The following is an 18,983-nucleotide window of genomic DNA, read 5'->3' as shown; positions in this document are numbered from 1 at the left end:
AAGAAGGAATATGCTAACCATCTATAAGCATCTGAAAGTGGAAGGGATCTGATATATCTTAACTCCAAAACATAATGACTTCCTAAAAGTTACGATAGTGAGAAAAGAGCATGAGAATTCTGAATGCTCATTCTCTGAAGATGGAAAAAGAAAAAGACTTATCCCTGGAAGCAAAGGAACGGCTTAAAATTCTCCGAAGATTATTCAGTAAGATTGAATTTGTGTGCTGCTTATAGCTTCCCTTTTCTCATCGGGAAAGCTGGATCCTTTCCACCCCATAGCGTGTAGCTCTAGGTTCCAACTGCACCAGGAAAACTGTCTCCTGTTAGGAAGCAGACAAGAGCTCACAACCAAGCCCCATCTCCAGCATGCACCGCATGGGTGGGTGATGCAGCTGCAGAACCCCTGGGAGAGTGAGTCTGGAGAGAGGTGGGATGATTGGGAAGAGCTAAGCATGACTGTTTCCAGAGGTATGCAAATCATTTTTACCTAAAGGACAATCCTGAGGGTTAGAATACTTTTATTTTTCTCTGAAAATTCAACCCATTTATTATGTTAAATAGGTACACTAAGACTGAGGATTTTTTTCTTCTAGAAAAATACGTCTTCAAATATTTCTCAAGTGCTTCCTAAATATGCTTATCCGTAAGCTGATAGCCACCATACCCTCCCCTCAAACTCTCCATTCTTCAGTCTTTAAACCTTTGTTCATTAGACATGGGTTATGGACCCAACTGTCTTATTTTTCACCTCTGACTACTTCTTGGTTAATGGCTAATCCCTCAATATTGAGGTCCGTGGAGCAGATGGAGGACTTCACTTGAGACCTGATCAAATCTGAGTAAATTGTAACCATCACTTCCTTAATTTTTGATATTATGATTCTATGTATGCAGCCTATGGTGAACCTGGCATTTCACTGCCCGATAACACTGCCAATTACATAGAGTTTATTAAAGATCCAAAATATTTACCACCACTCATCCTTCTTATTCTTTTATAGCTGATTTCTGGGCCCAAGTGAGTAACTTACATTACCATACAGCTAACTTTCTTCTGCTTTTCCTGTCCTCCTTCCTCAAGCAGGCCCCAGATGGTGGACCTAAGGAACAGGAGCACAGTGACAGAGTTTATCCTCGTGGGCTTTGAGCAGAGCTCCCATTCCACTCAGGCACTGCTCTTTGCTGTCTTCCTAGCCCTCTACAGCCTTGCTATGGCCATGAATGGCCTCATCATCTTCATCACTTGGACACACCCAAGGCTTAACAGCCCCATGTACTTCTTCCTTGGCCACCTGTCCTTCCTAGATGTTTGCTTCATCACCACCACTACCCCACAGATGCTGATCCACCTGGTGGTCAAGAACCACATTGTCTCCTTTGTCTCTTGCATGACCCAGATGTACTTGGTCTTCTGTGTGGGTGTGGCTGAGTGCATCCTCTTGGCTTTTATGGCCTATGACTGGTATGTTGCTATCTGCCACCCTCTTAGCTATGCTCAGATCATGAGCCGGCACGTCTGTATGAGTCTGGTGAGTACTGCCTGGTTCTTTGGGCTGATCAATGGCATCTTTCTTGAGTATATGTCATTCCGGAATCCCTTCTACAGAGACAACCACATAGAAAACTTCCTCTGAGAGGCCCCCATCGTGATTGCTCTCTCCTGTGGAGACGCCCAGTTTAGTCTGAGAATGATCTTTGCCAATGCCATTGTGGTGCTGCTGAGCCCCATGGTGCTCATTGTCATCTCCTATGCCCGCATCCTGGCCTCCATCCTTGGCAGAGCCTCCTCCTCAGGTCGGGGAAAGACCTTCTCTACTTGCGCCTCCCATCTGACTGTGGTCGTCTTTTTCCACACCTCAGCCGTGTTCTCGTACATGAACCCCCGCAGCACACATGGCCCTGACAAAGACAAGCCTTTCTCCCTCCTCTACACCGTCATCACCCCCATGTGCAACCCCGTCATCTACAGTTTTCGAAACAAGGAAATGAAGGGGGCCATGGTGAGGGCCCTTGGGAGGACCAGCCTGGCCCAGACGTAGTCTTTGTAGCCAGCAGCCTCCTGGAATGGAAGCTCCTTCCTCCAACCCTGGCAGAAGGGTAACTCTCCAACACTGAAAGGCTCCAGGAAAGGGCATTCATAGCTTCCTTTATACTAGCATCAGACCTGGAAGTTCCTACTGATGCCTAATGCTCATCTGTCTGACTTCACTTCTAGCATTGTTTTCTCTTGGACTTTCCTCGGGAGAGTTGGAGACTTTCCTGAATTTTTTCCTTCTAAGTTCTCACAACAGGATCTGATAAATACATAAGTGCACTTAATTCTATTTTATTTTATTCGTGTAGTATTTTTACATGCTACTCCCAGCCTGAGTTCTGCTTATACATTGAGGAGTAAACTCTTTTTCTCTTTCAATGTATCACTTTAGCCTGTTTTTCTTTCTCACATTCCATTCTCACTTTCTGAATCTGCCCTCAGCCAGTCCATTCCTGTATGAGAAAAAGAAGGGGAAGAAGTAAGGAAAAGGATGTTAGGGAGCAGTGTTGACCTTAAGGAAAGTCAGTTAGATAAAAGAAGAAAAACCAAGGATCAGCGGCCTGAACTCCATCTTCTTAGCCTCCACTAGCCCATAAAGGAGGATTTTTTGTGGCATTAAATTGTCAAAACTGCATCCAATTTATGTTTCTGCTTGTGTGTTGTTAGGGATGGGCAAGTGGGAGAGGCCAGGGTGTCAAATCTCTTCCCTGCATCCTCTTAGTTTCCTTAAGTAACATGACTGCTTGATCTTTCCCTTCAGATCCAAGTAGTAAGTGCTTCTACCAAGCTTCTCAGATTATCAGTTTCCTTCTCTGTTATCCTTACCTCAAATTAACTTCTCTCTCCCTACTGCCTTCCTTTCTCTCAACTATCTTTCATTTCATTCAGCTCTAACCTATTCCACTTTACCTCCTCATCTTCAGTGGATCCATTTCATTCCCTGTGCTTTAAGGAACACCTCTCCACACTACCTCCACCATTGCAGAAGCCTTTCGATTTGCAACCCTGATCTCTCTGGCTTCTCTCCTTAACCAAACCTAGCATCCCTTGAGAGGGCATTATATTCACAGCTGTTTTCTTTCTTTGAAAATTGCATCTTTCTCATGCCCCTTTCATGATAGAAAGGAAAGAAAAGAGAGAGCCCGTTAGGTTCTGGTGTTACTTCCGTAAGATGAACGCACCTCATTTAGGATGCCCTCAAACAGATCTACTACCCTGTCCACATCCTGCACATCACGTACTACCCTCTGCAGTGACTTAAAGCAGTAGCTTCAGTCCACAGAGCTCTAATCTTTTGAGTCCAAATGGGTGAATCTCTAGATATCAGAGGACATGTGACAAGCACTTCTTAGCGAGGAGGGAGAAATGAGACGTCACTGTAATCAAGAAAAAAACAGTAAGCGCAGAACCTAAAGATTTCCATTATCAAAGAAAAATTACACCACGCAAAGTTAAACAGGCAAGAAAGACTTTATTTCAGACTACTGCATTAGGAGATTGAACTCAACTCTGCTGAAGCAAGTGGCTGCAGAGTTTTTACGAGCTTGGTAGGGGAGATCGTAGATCACCTAGACGTGGTCACTGGTCTTACCCAAAGGAAAAGTAAGCTTACAGGTGGTAGGTTTACAAGTTGGAGCAAGGCGCCCACTGAAGTTAGGCTCCTACCCTGCCACAGAGTCTAGGAAATAGGGGTGCTATCTTCCTTGAGGATTACATGTCAAAGGGATGGCTCCGAGGTCCTTGAGAAAGACATTCCTCGCCCCCCCGCCCCCCCCCCGTCTTAAAACTGGCAAGAGGCTTCTAAGATTTATACATATTTCAAAGGGGCAGAGAAAGAATTTGCAATTACAAGTTTTACAAAGTAATTGCTCTGAGAAAAGGGAGGTCAGGGGCCTACAGTCAAGAAGAAACCTGTCTGAAGTTTAGTCAAGTGGCAACGGTAATATTAAGGCCTTCTTGGTCACCATGGAGAACAAAGAAAAGGCTTATTTTTCCCCCTAAGATCTCAGCTTCTCCAAGTTAGAAAATTCCTGTCTCAAAGAATCTTTACAAGTAAAAAAAAAAAAAAAAAAAAAAAAAATAGTGAAGGAAAGAAGAAAGGAAGAAAGGAAACAGAGAGGAAAGGGTGCTTTTTCTGAGAAATAATATCCTAGCTTTACACTTGCCCAGCACTGTTGCAGGCTGACATCATAAACAAGACACAGTTCCACCTTTCAAGTTCAAAGTCTAATAGGGCAGACAAGAACCAAAAATGGTAACACAAAGGGCAAACATTATAAGAGGCCTATACAAATGCATTGGGAGGACAGTTAACAACAGCAGCTCACATTTATTAAGCACATATGTTCTAACAGCTTTGCGTTTAATCCTCGCAAAACCCTTGACGTACTAGGATTACCTCCATTCTGAGATGCAGAACTCGGGCTGAGAGAGGTTAAGTAAAAATCACTCAAAAATGCTCAAAATCACGCCGCGTTTCAAACGATGTAGCCGCAGTTCTAACTCGGGTACCGGTCCCTGAGCCTGCACTCCTAAAGAGGTAATCGAATAACTGTCCCAAAAACGGGGCAGGCTTTATAGTGAGGAGGTGATATTAGAACTAAGCCTTAAAGAATGAACAGTAAATTGCAAGGTGGAAAACGGAGGGAGGGGATGCTAGAAGCCGGGGATAAGTAATTCCACGCAAGAGGAACTGCCTTCGTTGTAGAAACGGTGCGTTCAACATGGGTGGGAGGGAGTGAGTAGGGCCAGGAATGCGGGAAAATCAGGCTGAGTGACCTAGAACTGTCTTCTCAAGGGCGAGCACTTTCTCGTTTGTTGCCCTGGGCTCCAGGAACCCTGCTTCTTCCGCACAAGAAGCCGCAGCCCCGGCCGCGTCCCTCCTGCCGGAGCTTCTGCCCTGGGCCCTGGGCCCGGGAGGCACACGAAGAGCCCCCAGGGACCTCGAAAACCCACGTAAATGCAATAACCAGGAGCCACCCTGAAATGCGCGTCCCTTGCCGGCCTCTTCTCATTTCCAGATACAAAGTCACCTGTCGCCGGGGGGCGCCCGACCAGGCTCCATGGGCCGAAAATGTGGGAGGAGAACCCAAGAATTCTATCCATGGTCCCCACGCAACCCGCCTTCACACCGCGGCCTGGCCCTCGGCTCCCTCACGTCTAAAGACGACGGCATGTTTCCCGGCCCAGTTCGGAGCCGCATCCCCAATCTAGCCAGAAGGCCCTGGGCCCTGACCTGGTGACAACCGAGAGAGGAGCTGGGCGTGGTCTGCGCGGAGAATCTGCGGCCAATCCCCAGCCTCTCGGATCGCCGCCATGGCAACCAATGAGCGCCTGCTCCTCTGTCCCCCGCCCGGGCCGGATCGCACGAACGCGACCGCCTCTAGGAAACACCAGCTATTCTGGGAGCCTCCGCGGCCGCCAGCCCCCGCTGGAGATGCAGACCTTGGGCCTGGGATACCCTCCCAGCAGAGTGGAACTGCTGAAACGCCGCGCCCCTTTGGCGGAGGACGGGATGGGATGGGATGGGATGGGGGCGGAGCAAGGCTGGAGGCAGGCCTGAGCGGAGATCTTTGCCAATCACTTCGAGTCACCTAGCTCCCAGCCTTGTCCACGGATCCGTGGCCTAATTCTTTCCACGTGATAGACCCTTTTAACGAATTGCATAATTGTTGGGCTCCTCTTCCCTCTTTTGGACAACGGCAGTGTTATCTGAGCTTCCTTTCCTTTCCTGTTACCCACTTAAGGAGGCCTTCCCCGACCCCTCCCCCTTTCTGGGTTTGCTAGACTTCTTTGAGTTCCCTTCATAACCTATGCGTTTTCCTGACGCTGAACTCTTTCTTATTTTTCTGTCTTCTCCACTAGTCTGTAATTCATTTTTGAGTTCTTAGCACAGTCCCTGGCCATAGGAGGTGTTCAATAAAATTTTAAGCAGAATCCTGCTGTACTCCCCAATAAAAGCAAAGCTGTTCTGATGGGAGAGGAGAGAGAGTGTCCAGAGCCCTGAACTCCCAAGGAAGTCCTTGAGGCACCTATTGTTAGTGACTTCAGCTGAAATAGTCAGTTTAATATACAGAAGTATGCTTTACCCAGGACATGAAAATTAAACGTATCTAGAGCCTCCAAGAGCACTCTTAAAAGTCTCATCTTTTGGGACTTCCAATCTGATTACATGTGTTTCTTTTTATTTTCCAGTCTAAAGACCTAGATATCTGCTCGCATCTTCAGATCAATCCCTCACCTTCTTCACCCAGCTCTGGGCTTGGAGGCTGACCCGCAGGGACCGTGTCAACAGTTTCCCTTACCTCTGGCTTTCTATTGGGTTCGGCCAATGAGAAGCATAGGCAGAAGACCAGAGGGAAGTAGGAGTGTGAACTTAGGGTATGCAATCCTCTGGCTCTTGCCTTGTGGGGATTGTGGCAGGCCTACCTGTGTCTCTTTAGCTAAAGTCTCAGGTCCTGTCACGTGGCCCTCTCTACCCCGTTCTCTATTTCTAAGTTCTGGAACTGCCACCTTCTATTACCTCTTCAGGCTTAGCTCCTCTAATACAGGGTACTGTCCTCCCCTTGTGCTTTCCCTATACCCCAGCCACACCTTCGTAAATAATCCTTCATTTAACCCTCCTCAAACTGTCCTAATTTGAGAACGCCATCTTTTTCCTGAGGATACCCTGATACAAGACCGTTCTTTTTTACTGAGATAATGGAAACAGTTATCTCAAATGGAAACATTCCAAAGGCTATATGATGTAGCAGAAAGACCATGGGCTTTGAAGTTAGACAAAACTGGGCCTCCTGTCATTCAATCATTCATTAATTTGACAAATGTTCCCCTATTAGCTGCAGTAGACATTTTAGAGAGTGCTGTGGCCCACAGCCCGTTCTCTGAGAACCTTCTTCTTCTCTCACAGGGGTGAGGCCTGGCAATAGAGTTAGCACCAAGGTGCACTCACCCCCCACCATCACCACAATCAATGCAGCTGAGCTGGAGTAATTTGAGTCCTCTTTCCTAGGAGTTTGAAATTGGTATGCTATGGGATGTGAGTCATTTCTCCGCTGGAACAGGCAGACACTCAAGCTAGGCAGCAGTTGTCTTCTCCCATGTATGTGAAGAAGCAAAGAAAGATGATGGGCAGAGAGAATAGGTTGAAGTCAGAGTACGGAGGAAAGCAGAGAGAGAAGACCATGTTTCCAGAGAAAGACCCTGAGATAGTGGCTGCCCTGTTTCGGTCAGCTTTGGAGGCCCAGTTGCTTTCTTGCTCTAGGGTTTTGTGGGATAGCCTTGCATCCTTATAATAAACTGTTTTTTCCTCACAACTATTACAAATGGGTTTCTATGTCTTACAACCAAAAACGTTTTAACTGAGACAATACCTACCTCAGTGTAGTTATGAGGAGTAAATGAGATAAAGTATTTCAGGCACCTAAATCAGCACCTCCAAAAATGTTACTTTCTCCCTTCCAGCTGTAAATAGCACCCCATATGCCCTGAGCATCAGACTTACCTGTTCTTTATACTTCTTATTCAGAATAACAAGCCCATTTGGCTGTTAATGTCTTTGCAAATGTTTCCTCATTCCAGCTTTTCCTTTTCAAAGTGCTGTTCTGTTCATGTTCTAGGTGCCGATGTATTTGTGTTTTGCTATGTTTTGTTTTGAAGTTTTTTGTTCCTCTAAGGATTGAGTTAATCATACTCCTTGGTTCATGACACATTATCATCGGTCCCGGCAAAGAAAGGCCCTCTTGCTTTATGTCTGCCTTTCTTTCTTTTATCCTTACACCCTTTGTCTCCACTCCCACTTCCCTCCCACAGTAGGCAATTTTCTAATGTTCTTAATACGTATATTTCTGTTTAAAGGTGTTATCGGAAGTTATTTTGTAGGCGTGTATTTTTAAATGTACTCCAAATCTACTGAGTTATATGTCTCATTCTGTGTCTTACTTTTTTCACTAAGCGCTGGTTTTCATCTCCATTCACATTGCCAGATGCTACCATTTAATCTGTTACTTCACACTGAGGCCTGGTATTCCCTGGTGTGCGCTCACTGCACTGTAACTATCCACTTCAGCGAGGAGCGCCCACGTTGCCCCAACTCCACGCCACTACAAATAACCCTGCACTGAGCATCCTCATATCAGTCCCATTATGGACTTGTAAAGGATTTGCTTTATCTTATTTGGGAGAGGAATTGCTGGGCTATAGGGTATCAATATATTTAATGTGTCCAAGTAATGCCAGATTGCTTTCCAGAAGTGGTGGAACCAATCTTGCAGCAGTGCAAGATTCTGTATTTCTACATCCTTGAGAACATTTGTAATTCTCTGATTTCTAATTTTTGCTGGTTTCATAGGTGTAAACTGATATCTCACTGTTAGTTTAACTTGCATTTGATTACTAATGGTTTTGATCAAATTTTCATATGCATATTAGCTTTTTCCTATTCTGTAAATTGCCTGTGACATCTTTTGCACCTTTTTTTTCTATCGGGTTGCTGTCTTTTCCTGTTCATTTGCAGAAGTTCCTTGTTTATTCTAGGATGATATTACATCCTTGTCAGTTTTAGACAAAGCACATATTTTCTTCACTCTGCCATCTGACTAGTGACTTTGTCCATAGTGCTCTTCATAGAACATCTTTGTTTTGTAATCAAATTCCTCAGTTTTTGCCATGGTTTGTGCTTTTGAAAGTGTTGAAACATGTGGACTACTCTCTTAGTTATGCCTGCTCTCTGCCTCACATCTCTAAAATCTGATTTCATTGGAGAGGTCCCTGTAGTCATTCCATCCACTTCTCTTCACTGGACTCCAAAGTAATTGCACTGACTGAATTTCATTCTTAAGGGAATCCCATCTTCCTTGAGTTTCAAGCTGTGGAAACCATGTCTTCTAATTATTTGAAGTCAGTCTTCCCAAAGCCCTGGACACACTTCTCACCTTATCTCCTTGGATATCAGGAAGAACCAAAATGGCGTAGTTCCTTTCTCTCAAGATTTCCCTCACTCCCATTTCACTAATCAATTCCATCTTTGTGGGTCAGAATTAGACCCAGAATCACAGTCTCTGCTCTGCCATTTTCTTCCTTCGGAAGGATTATATCACGTTAAATCAACTTCCCCCTCACTTCTGGATTTGGCTTTGTGCCAGTTTTGTGATTTGTTCCTGGGATCTATAATCCACTTTATCTGTTTTGACAGACTCTAGCGCATTTTTGCAATGATATCACTTCTTTTCCTCTCCTCTATCATCACCTAAATAATTCTTTTCTTGCTTCCATTCTCAAGGATATAAAATCCCATACAAGACTCTATCTTTGTGATGTTAAGTGCTATTCTGTCTTTCCTTTTATCGTTTTCCTTTTTTTAAAATTTTATTTTATCCCTCTTACTTCTTTTCATCTCTTTTCTTCTTTTCTTCTTCCCTCCCTGCCCTTTTGCTTCCTCCTTTCCCTTCTGAATTTTACAAGTGCTGAGGGCAAGGGCTGACTTTCTGCAGATCACAGCAAAGCTGCTGCTTCCGTCCCAGAAGCAGGTTCCCCATGAACAAGTCGTGTGTGTCACGTGACTGGCAATTCCTTTCCAGTTGCACATCAGACCCCAGTTCTGTTTCTTTGGAGCAATGTACTGCCCCTTTTTCACTGCTGTGTTCCAGGAGTCCCATCCAACCAGGTCTCTTTATATCTGTGAGATTTGCTTTCCCTCATTGTATAAAATCTCAAGTTCTACTTGTACATTACCTGTATTTTGTGCATTGGTGTAGAGGCCATAAGTGCTTTTTTCCCAACCCCTTTCTACTTACTTTTTCTGGAGAATTACAGGATGCCACGTCTGCTACTGCTTTTCTTCCAATGTCATACTTGATGTCCTCTGTAGTATACAATTTTGTGGGTCTTCTCAGCATTTTTTTTTCACTTTTGTCCTCTCCATTTTATCTTGTCATCCCCATTCCCTGATCCCCAGCACATACACATCATTCCCATTTTAAAATTGAAGTCTTTTTAATTCAGTTGACAATGCTCACAGAAAACAAATTTTCCCTCCAATTTTCTGAGAAGCACTCTGTCTTAATACAAGAACATATCGTTATCTCATCATTAGATAGTGAGCAACTGAAGTGCAGGGACCATGACTTCTTGGAATCTAACCCAGCGCCTCCCACCTTCCATGAAACATAGTAGGCAGTTGGTAAATACTTGCTGGCAGTCATGGTTCCCTTTTTGGATGTCTTTTTCCATCATGTTTCTAAGAATTAGTCACTTTCTCTAGAAGGAATTTTGACTTTCCCTTCTTATTCTCAAAGCTAAATCCAAGCCACCATAAGCTTCCCTCAGCACATTGTAACCACTTATAGCAGAGTAAGGTGTGTTTCTATTTAACGGGGGAAAAAAGCCTACTGATCTATAATTCAGATGAACAGGATTCTGGTCCTAATGCTGTCATTAACTATGCAAGCTTGGCATGTCATCCCATCTATTTCTTTAGTTATAGGAAATGACATAATTAATATTTATTCACTTAAGTCTTCTTAGAAGGAGACTATACTTTTTAATAAAGTACTTCGGAAAGAAAGAAGGTAAATTTTCCCCACCCAGGGGACTAAATGTGAAACTATTTTTCTCAAAATAAGTGGAAGAATTTCCTTGTTATTCTGGAGCAGGCAGGAGGAGGAAGAGAGTAAAAGAAGGAGAGGGTGGAGGAGCCTGTGAAAGGCATAAGCTCCTCCACGGGAACTTTCTTTGTCATCACTCCCCACTCTCTTTTTTTATTCAAGTTGAGAGTAAAAATTTTAAAATGCATAGTAGAGTTATATTTCTTATGGAAACCAGTAAAAGTGTGTCTTTATGTGTCCCAGAGTTGATAAGGAGTCAAACTGAGGCACTTGCAAGGACTCAGGGGTGTGGATACAGAGGGAAGCAAAAGCAAAATAAACCATAGGACACTGCAGAAATTGTATGGAATGTTGTGGAATTCCAAGATTTTGGAATTTGAATTGGGGCCAAATTTAATCAGATCTCTAAGAGACATGAGCAGTCTCTTCAGATATCTGAGTTATATATAAAATGGCTAGATGATCATCACCAAGGTTTCTTTCAGCAATAACATTTTTGAAGATTCTAGTGATAGTGACATTTTTTTTATTTCAACCTCTAAAATCTTAAAATAAAATCTTAAAATAAAAGTAAGTAAAAATATAGTACTTGTCCCATAAAGAGATATGAACAAAAAGATCTGGACATTTAAAGGCGGAAGAGATCACAGTAGGAAAGGACCCATGAAGGAAGGAGCATTTGAGAAGGGCCTTAAGAACTGGTAGGATTCCAACTGGCAGAGACAGAATGGAGTAGAAAGAGTAAAGAGAATGAACAAAGAATCAGATGGAGGGAAATGGGTATTTCTGGGGAATGGTGACCAGCATATTTTGACTATAGGGTTTGTTAACCTTTCTTGGCTTTATATACCCCTTTAAGAATTTGATGAAAGCTATAAACTCAATTTCTAGAAATAAAATCACAAATTCATAATCAAAAAGTTTTCCATGCTATTTCTGGGGATTTCCCATTTACAGGTAGCTTAGGAGAGAGAACAGGGAAAAGCAGCCTTGCTGGACACCCCATGAGAAGCTGGTGCCAGTGACTGAGGCTGCAGAAATCCCTTTTCTGGAGGAGAGATTTGTATCTGACTGCACTTGGGAAGAATGATGAAGAGAAATGGAATCAACGGCCAGGGGGTACACATCCAGTAGACTCATCCAGAGATTAAAAGAGCTGAGATATCTTTAGGAATCATTTCTAGCTGACTGGATATGGGCTTCCAACTGATGGGATAGTGGCTAGAAAATGTACCTGGGAAGTGAAACGTACAGCTAAAAAAGTATGCCAGGGCCTTAGTACAGGAGACCTTGACTCCCCCTACCACCAGATTTTATGCTTAATCCAGGAGGTAATGGCAGCATGATGCAGATTTCAGAGGAGAATGAGTGTTCAGAGCTGTAGTTTAGAAAGGTTAATCTGTAGGATTATAGGTGTGTGAGAGGCCGGGCAAAACCAGTTAGGAGTTCATTGCAGTTGATTTTTATATTCTTCAAATAAATTCTATCTGTTCAGTTTCCCCGGTCTGCCCCCACCACCCACTATTTGGCAGACAGCCAGGCCTTGAGTAAGTATTTGGTAGTGCTCGCCTAATTGAAAGCCATAAATTCACTTTGAGGGTCCCCTTGTAATGTCCCTATTCCTCACCAGGTGGCACCATTAGGCATTATCTACAGGGCAGGCTTCCTTCTATAAATAAGCACAGTGCTTCCAAGCAGAAAGGCTGTTTCTGAGGGAATTCACCTTCTGGGGACAGTCTAGAAGTGGGGGGGAAATGGTAGCTGGAATAAAGGATTCAAGAGTCTTCCTTTCTTACTTTTGTATCATTTCTTATTGTAGCAGAGTATCTTGGCCAAATTTCTATTCCCAGGCATGTAGCTGGGGAAAGATGCTTAGGAAAACCTGTCTTTTCAAAGATGCAGTTTTCTGTCTGGCAAGAAGAACAGACTTCAGTCTACTTGGGAATGAACTGTTCCTTGGTCCTTGGAAAACTTCTAGGTGAGCTATGTTGTTATACATATCAAGCAGGGATCATATTCGGTGGTGATAGTGAGGTCACATAAAACTGCATATTTATGTTAGAGGCCAGAGTGCATCTCTTAGAGAAATAACTGTTTCTCTAGAACTAATTTTAGTTGTACCAGGCTAAAGTTGTAGCTTATTTCCACGAAGTTGTGTGTGTTTTCATTTTGAGGTTAAGAGCGAACCCTGAGAGATTTCCCTTAGACTGATGAGAGACAGGAGTGCCAGAAACTGAACGAGCTATGATGAGTCACACGCAGTGCTGTGTTGGCCCCACACATCAAGGGCAGCACAAAGCAGTGGAGGGGACCGCCTCACCTCTGTACCTCGGCAGTGCTCTGGCAAACTCCAAGTGCTAGAAGACTTGGAAGTGATGGGAGACAGGACTCTTAGCACATTCTAATGGGTGTCAGTATAATTTGAATTTGTTGAGTTGGTGGTAAGTAATCAGATTTACGTGAAGATTTCAGTTCAGTGTAGAAAATACTCTGGAGGTCCCAGAAGGCAAGGATGTATTGCCAGTTCAGTCCAGTACCAGCTCAGGCCGAGTCATTCCTTCTCTGGAATTTTTCACGTTAAAAAGCCTCATTACCCTTTAGCTCAGTGATTCTTACCTTTTCACTTAATTTTTACCGTTAAGAATTAAGTTGAAACAATGGATCTTCTCTCTAGAGAATGTACGTACTTACGTGATTTTGCATTCAATTTCAAGGGGCTATAGCCCCCTGAAGTGCAGTGGTATTCCATCCATGGGTCCAGGGTTAGGAATCTCACCTGAAACTCACTCATCAGGAGCGTTCCAAAGGAGAAATGCAAGACGAGAGTGAGGAATAGCGAGGAAGATGGAGGTGGGAGACCAACCTGTGCTGGATCCTTGTAAGATGCTGGTGCAAGGGCCTGAAGAAAGCTGAAGAATCACTTTTTCTGGGGAGATTTTTATGTATTTGGACTTGGGAGGAATAGCTAGAGAACTTCTAGGAGGCCCTGGGCTAAAGGACTGATACACGTTTAGGACAGTGGGCATAGGAAGGGGAACTGAAATGGAGTCAAGGGTTAAAGGGCTCAATCAGACCTTTCTACGAGATTAAAGGGTTAAGCTGCCTTGGGATTCATGTCAGACTCTGCAGAATCTGAGCTCCTGGGAACAGCAAAGAGGCAGAAGAATGGAGTTGTGTTAGGGAATATCTAGGAGCATCGGCTTCTTCCTCTCAAGGAGGAGGTCCAGAAGGCTATCTTCTCAGTGCCATTATTGTATTATCATCACTACACTCTGAGAAGGGTCACTAACCAAAACCCAAACTGCAATTTCTTGTTCTAGCTGAGAAGGTGAAAAGTGACTAAAACTAACATGATTTCCTTTTCAGGACTCTTGGACTCTTGATGGGGGAAATAAGGGATCTCCTTCTCTGATGATCCAAATAATAGAGCAATGAGTGATTCCAATCTAGGGTTCTTTAAGTCAGAGACCTGGGTTTAATTCCTGGTCCTGCCAAGTACTAGCTGTGCGACCTTGAGCAAGTCTTGGAGTCTGTTTCTGAAACTGTTAAGTGGAAATAATAATCGTGCCTACTTCCTATGGTTGGTTGTTGGGAGATAAAATTGGGCACAGTGCCTGGTACACAGTAAGTGCACAATAAGTGATAGCTGTCATTGTTGTTATTGGTGCTGAATGCCAGAACTATAACAGGAATCTCTCTCCTAGCCCTCAGAGACACTTCCCCACTAATATACTTTAGCTCTGCTCTCTAGGGCCCCAGCATACATGCCCCAAACACTGCACAACTCAAGGCTTCCTCTGGTCATCCTGTGTATATGGGCCTGGGCCCCAAGACCTTTTTTGGCCCATAATTACAAGACATTTATGATGAAGAGGCCCATGTCAGCTTGGGAATCTCATCATCCCCCCACTTGACTATCCTGAAGGATAATGGTTCTTTAGATAGGAAAGGAGACTATAAAAAAACAGTTTCTAGAAACTTCCCTAGGTAGTTTTGTTTTCCTAGAAGAGCCAGTCACCATCATCACCCCCTCCCCATCCCAAGAGAACTATAAGAAAACTAACATTTGCACAAGACTTCCTAGGGGTCTTAGCTATTTTTCTCCCCAACAACTTTTTGTCCCCATTTTACACAGAAACTAAGTCTCAAGCAGGAAACCAAGTTTCAAGCAGTCATTCGGTGTTGGAACAGATTCAAGCCCTGATCTGTCATTCCAGAGCTCTTTCCACCTCTCTGCAGCAACCAACAGCAAGAATACAGACACACACACACATACACACATACGAGCACATACACATGCATACTCATACATACACATGCATATGCACACATGCATGCACACACCCAGCACACCAGCTCATTCTTCTCCCAAATTTTGTTTGGGGCAGCCTTGGGAAATCTCCAATGCCCAAGGGAGCAGACCAGAGCTGATGTCAGTCTAAGCTCCCTGGGGAACACCTTACCAGCATTCTCCACTAGAGGCCTGAGGCAGTTATTGTGGTTTCCTTTGTGATGTGTCACTCTACTCCCAGAGATCCCCGGCAATCCCTCCCAAATAATACCACCTCCTTAACCCTCCCATAGAACAGGTGGCATGCCTGCCATTCCAGGACTCAGATTTGGAAACCATTTCCCAGGGGTCAGGTGCTTCACTGCAAAGAAGTCTCTTGTACATCTTGAGTTCTGGCTACTAAAAACCCTTGTTAGTTTGTTAGTTTGGGAGTCTCAATACATACTCTCTCCTTCCCAAGTCCAGCTTGAGGTCAAGGTCCAGGACAGAAGGGAAAGCAGATAGAGTTGGCAATGTGTGTCCCAACCTGGACAGGGATGGTTAACTCCTTGAAACTGGAGGCAAGGAGAGAGGAGGGAAGCCCTGGTCCATGCAGTGGGCCCAGAAGCCCCACCCTGACATGCCCCTAGTACCAGTCAGCAAGGAGGGGAGATGACGCCTCTTTATTAAGGTTCACACCAAGGAAAGCATTGAGAAGGAATACAAAGAGGAGGAGAAAGGGCACACAGAGTCACCACTTGAGGTGGGAGGCACATCATTTAAGAACCTCAGGACAGCCACATGCTCCATGCCCTGGTTGTGGGGGGAAAGAAGAAAAGAGAGGAGAAAGTGCCATGATAGCCTGGGGCTCACAACAGGGTCTGAAGCCCCCTGAACCTAACACGAGAGCCACAAGCCCTGCCCCTCAGGGCTCACACACTACTACACAAGTCGACACACATAACACACACAGGACATTATGGAGGCAACACCGAGAGGCAGCGGGCAGGGACATATTGACAGAAAAAGGAACTGAAGTTAAGCAGGTGTAGCCAATAGAGAGACAGTTTTTGGCTGCGGCCCCAAGAGTCCCTCAAACGTCCCCTAAATCTGGGCTGTTGCTGAGCACCCCCAAGTCTCTGCCTGTGAACTGGGCTCTTTGTTCTCTAAGCCCCAGTGAGTGGATAAAGCAATCCCAGGTGAAGTCAGTGACAAGGCAGGATCCGCTCTGCATGCAAAATCCTAGAGGTTGAGCTATATTGTCTTCATGCACATTCACAGCCAGCTCCTCCCAGCCCAGGGGCCCTTGAACCCCATTCACCCAGATTCCTAGGGCTGCAGTTCCCTCCTCAAGCTTCCTTTACCAATCAGCAGCCGCAGAGATCTGTGAGGGGGAGAGGCTTCTGCAGAGCGCTGAATATCTTGGATTTCAGCAGAAGGGTAAATTTTCTGTTGCCAGAACAGAATACCCCCAATTCCTTAATTCCTAGGTAAATCGTTAAGAGATTATTTGCCATAGTCCTAGATAAGTCCTTTTTCAGAATAGAAAAAGCAGGATTTTATTTACACAATTCAGGGGTTCTCCTGTTGACGGGGGAGGGGGAAAGGGCAGGGTAGGGGATGGATGGGAGTCCAGAGGTGGGGCGCTTCCTCTCCCGGAACCTCACCTTTCGCAGTTTGCTACATCTCGCTTGGTTAGGCAGAAAGAATTCTTGATGCTCCCAAAGTCCTTCACCCTATAATCCTTCCTTGAGGGAGTCTCTCTCTGCCTGACCCACAAGAGCAGCGGTCGGAGTAAAGCACGCTGCACAGCGCAGTTCAGTCCCCTCCGTCATGCACTCGGAAACCCAAAGCCAGCCCAGGAAAGTAGCGCCCCCTCCGAGTCCCCTCACAGAGAGGCCTCGCCCTCCAGCTGCAGCAGGGTGATGTCGGGCAGATCGAGGGGCTCCACAAGTGGCCCGTCCCCCACAAGGAGACCAGCAGAGGGGCTCTCGGGGCGCTCACAGTGACTAGTGGGTGTGGCGGACCTGGGCATCTCCTTCTCTTCTTCGTCGTCGTCCTCCTCGTCCTCAGGATCGCGACCCAGTAAACCGCCGTCCCCGATCCCAGGCGAAGGGGTTTCCGTCTCTTGGGGGACCCCCGGGAAGCTCCCCTTGCCGCCGACCACGCCCAGGCCGCCCTGGCGGGGCGCGATGGTCATAATCCGGCACATGGAGACGATGGCCCGCTGGTTGGCGCACACGTCGTCCGAGAGCACCTGGATGTGAGAGGCCTGCTCGTCCAGGGCCCCCCGCATGGCTCTCACGTCCTCAAACAGGGCCTGCAGCTGGGCCTTCAGGTGCTCCATCAGTTCCTTCATGCCGCCGTTGTACTCCCCGGAGATCACGTCCCCCACGGCCGGCACGGTGGACACCTCCAGAGGTGCCGGCATTTCGCCGCCGTCCTTGGTCATGATCTCCAGCAGACCGTCCTCCATTGAATGGCAGAAACGGGCGGCGGCGGCTGTGGGTCCGGTCCAGCCCGGCGTCCCGGGTGGGGGAGGGGGTGGGGAGGGGAAGAGGTCCTCAAAGGGGCGAGGAGGAGCCGAGGGAAGAGGAGGCTCCCGAGAGGGGCGGGGAGCCGGCGTGAGGAGTCGAGTCCCGGGGGAAGGGCACGGGCTGGATGGGCGGAGGCCGGGAAGCGCCGGCGGGACGAGCACCCGGCGAGAGTCCCAGGGCCAGCGTCTCTCCGACTCGCCCCAGGGCGAAAGCGCCCTGCCCTCCTCGCCTCCTGAATTGCGCCTGTGTCAGCACCGCCCTCCGGCCGCCAGAGCAGCAAGTGCCGGCCGGTTCCCTGAGTCACAAAAGCGCTCGCGGAGGGGCCCGGGTGGAGGCTGAGACCAGCAGCGGGTCCGCCTCGGGACTCCCCCAGCCATCAACGGGCAGCGCCCGCGAGTGTGGTCGGAGCGGCAGGGGCGGGTCTCCCAGCCGCGCCGCGGATGCTCCTCTGTTTCCAAGGCGACGCACAGCACGTAAATGACGTGTGTCTCCATAGCAACCAGGAAGTAGAGAAAAGGGAGGATGATCTGGAAGCTGCAGTGGGGTTCTGGAGTCTGAGCTGACGGGTGGGGCGGGCGGGGAGGGGACGCTGCAGTGACCTCAGCTGAGGCTGGAAAGAGCGTGTGGCTGCAGTATTTAATAGGGAAGCATGAGAGAGCAGTTTGCTGCATAAACCCTCAGGTCTGGGAGAGATCGTCCCTCCACCAGGCTGGAAGTATCCTGAATAAACCCTGAAGTGACTGCCTTGGAAGGATTTTCACCCGCCTGCAATCCTTTTTCAGAAGAGGGCGCTACAGCCGGGTCCTGCTTCTCTGTCCTCCAGCCGTCCGCAGGAGAGCAGAGAGGGTAGAGAGGCCGACGCTAATAATCCCAGACTTGAGCTGGGGCACAGTGGCGCCCTGGAGCCGGCCCCGCCCGGCGCTGGCGATGCAGAGGCCCGGGAGGGCACTACGGAGGTTTCCCCTCTCCCTTCGGCTTCTGCAGTAAATCAGCCCCCTCACTGTAGATGGCACAGGAGCTGAGAAGGGATGGGATTCCCTCCCGTATGAGACCCAACCGCTCCTACCCGGGGCTCTGGGAGTTTTTCCAGGATGGCAAGGCAAAGTACTTAAATTTTGAGAACGAAAGCTCTATACAGGCAGAGATTTTTGGCTCCTCTGCGCCCTCCATCACGGAATCCCCTGCACCTAAAATAGTGCCTGGCGCGTAGTAAGTACGTAAATGCTCAATACATTTGTTGAATGAATACTTTTAACAAGAACCATTGTATCCCATTCCTTCATCTAGAACTGTCCACCTACACGTAGTGGATTTTAGGAGACGTGAATTCAGTTTTGTTTCTGCCACTTATTAATTCAGAGACCTTGAATAAATCGTTTTCCTGATGTGTTAGGGGATTGGACTGGATAATCTATTATTATTATTTCTAACCCTGAATTACACTCTGCATCAGCTAACAGGTGAAAGGGGATGGATGCGATGGATGAGGGCGGGGGGACTGTGTGTGAGGGTAATTCCCCCTCCGCAGGCCCAGTG

At 46.7% G+C, this 18,983-nt stretch overlaps 1 protein-coding gene and 1 pseudogene across 1 annotated transcript; one reads left to right on the top strand and one right to left on the bottom strand.

The window, feature by feature from the left end:
- On the top strand, window positions 1,061-2,041 carry OR10AD1EP (olfactory receptor family 10 subfamily AD member 1E, pseudogene; annotated as a pseudogene).
- On the bottom strand, window positions 15,575-17,919 carry CCDC184 (coiled-coil domain containing 184). Its single transcript, XM_005611127.4, has one exon. It carries the CDS (start codon window positions 17,384-17,386, stop codon window positions 16,799-16,801), a length of 588 nt encoding a protein of 195 aa, XP_005611184.1. The 5' UTR covers window positions 17,387-17,919; the 3' UTR covers window positions 15,575-16,798.
- Window positions 17,920-18,983: the final 1,064 nt, after the last annotated feature.

This window comes from Equus caballus, chromosome 6 (assembly GCF_041296265.1).
Source record: "Equus caballus isolate H_3958 breed thoroughbred chromosome 6, TB-T2T, whole genome shotgun sequence".
In the NCBI taxonomy this organism is placed as follows: Eukaryota; Metazoa; Chordata; class Mammalia; order Perissodactyla; family Equidae; genus Equus; species Equus caballus.
The sequence above is the reverse complement of the archived record's forward strand: the minus strand, read 5'-3'. Positions and strand labels throughout refer to the sequence as shown.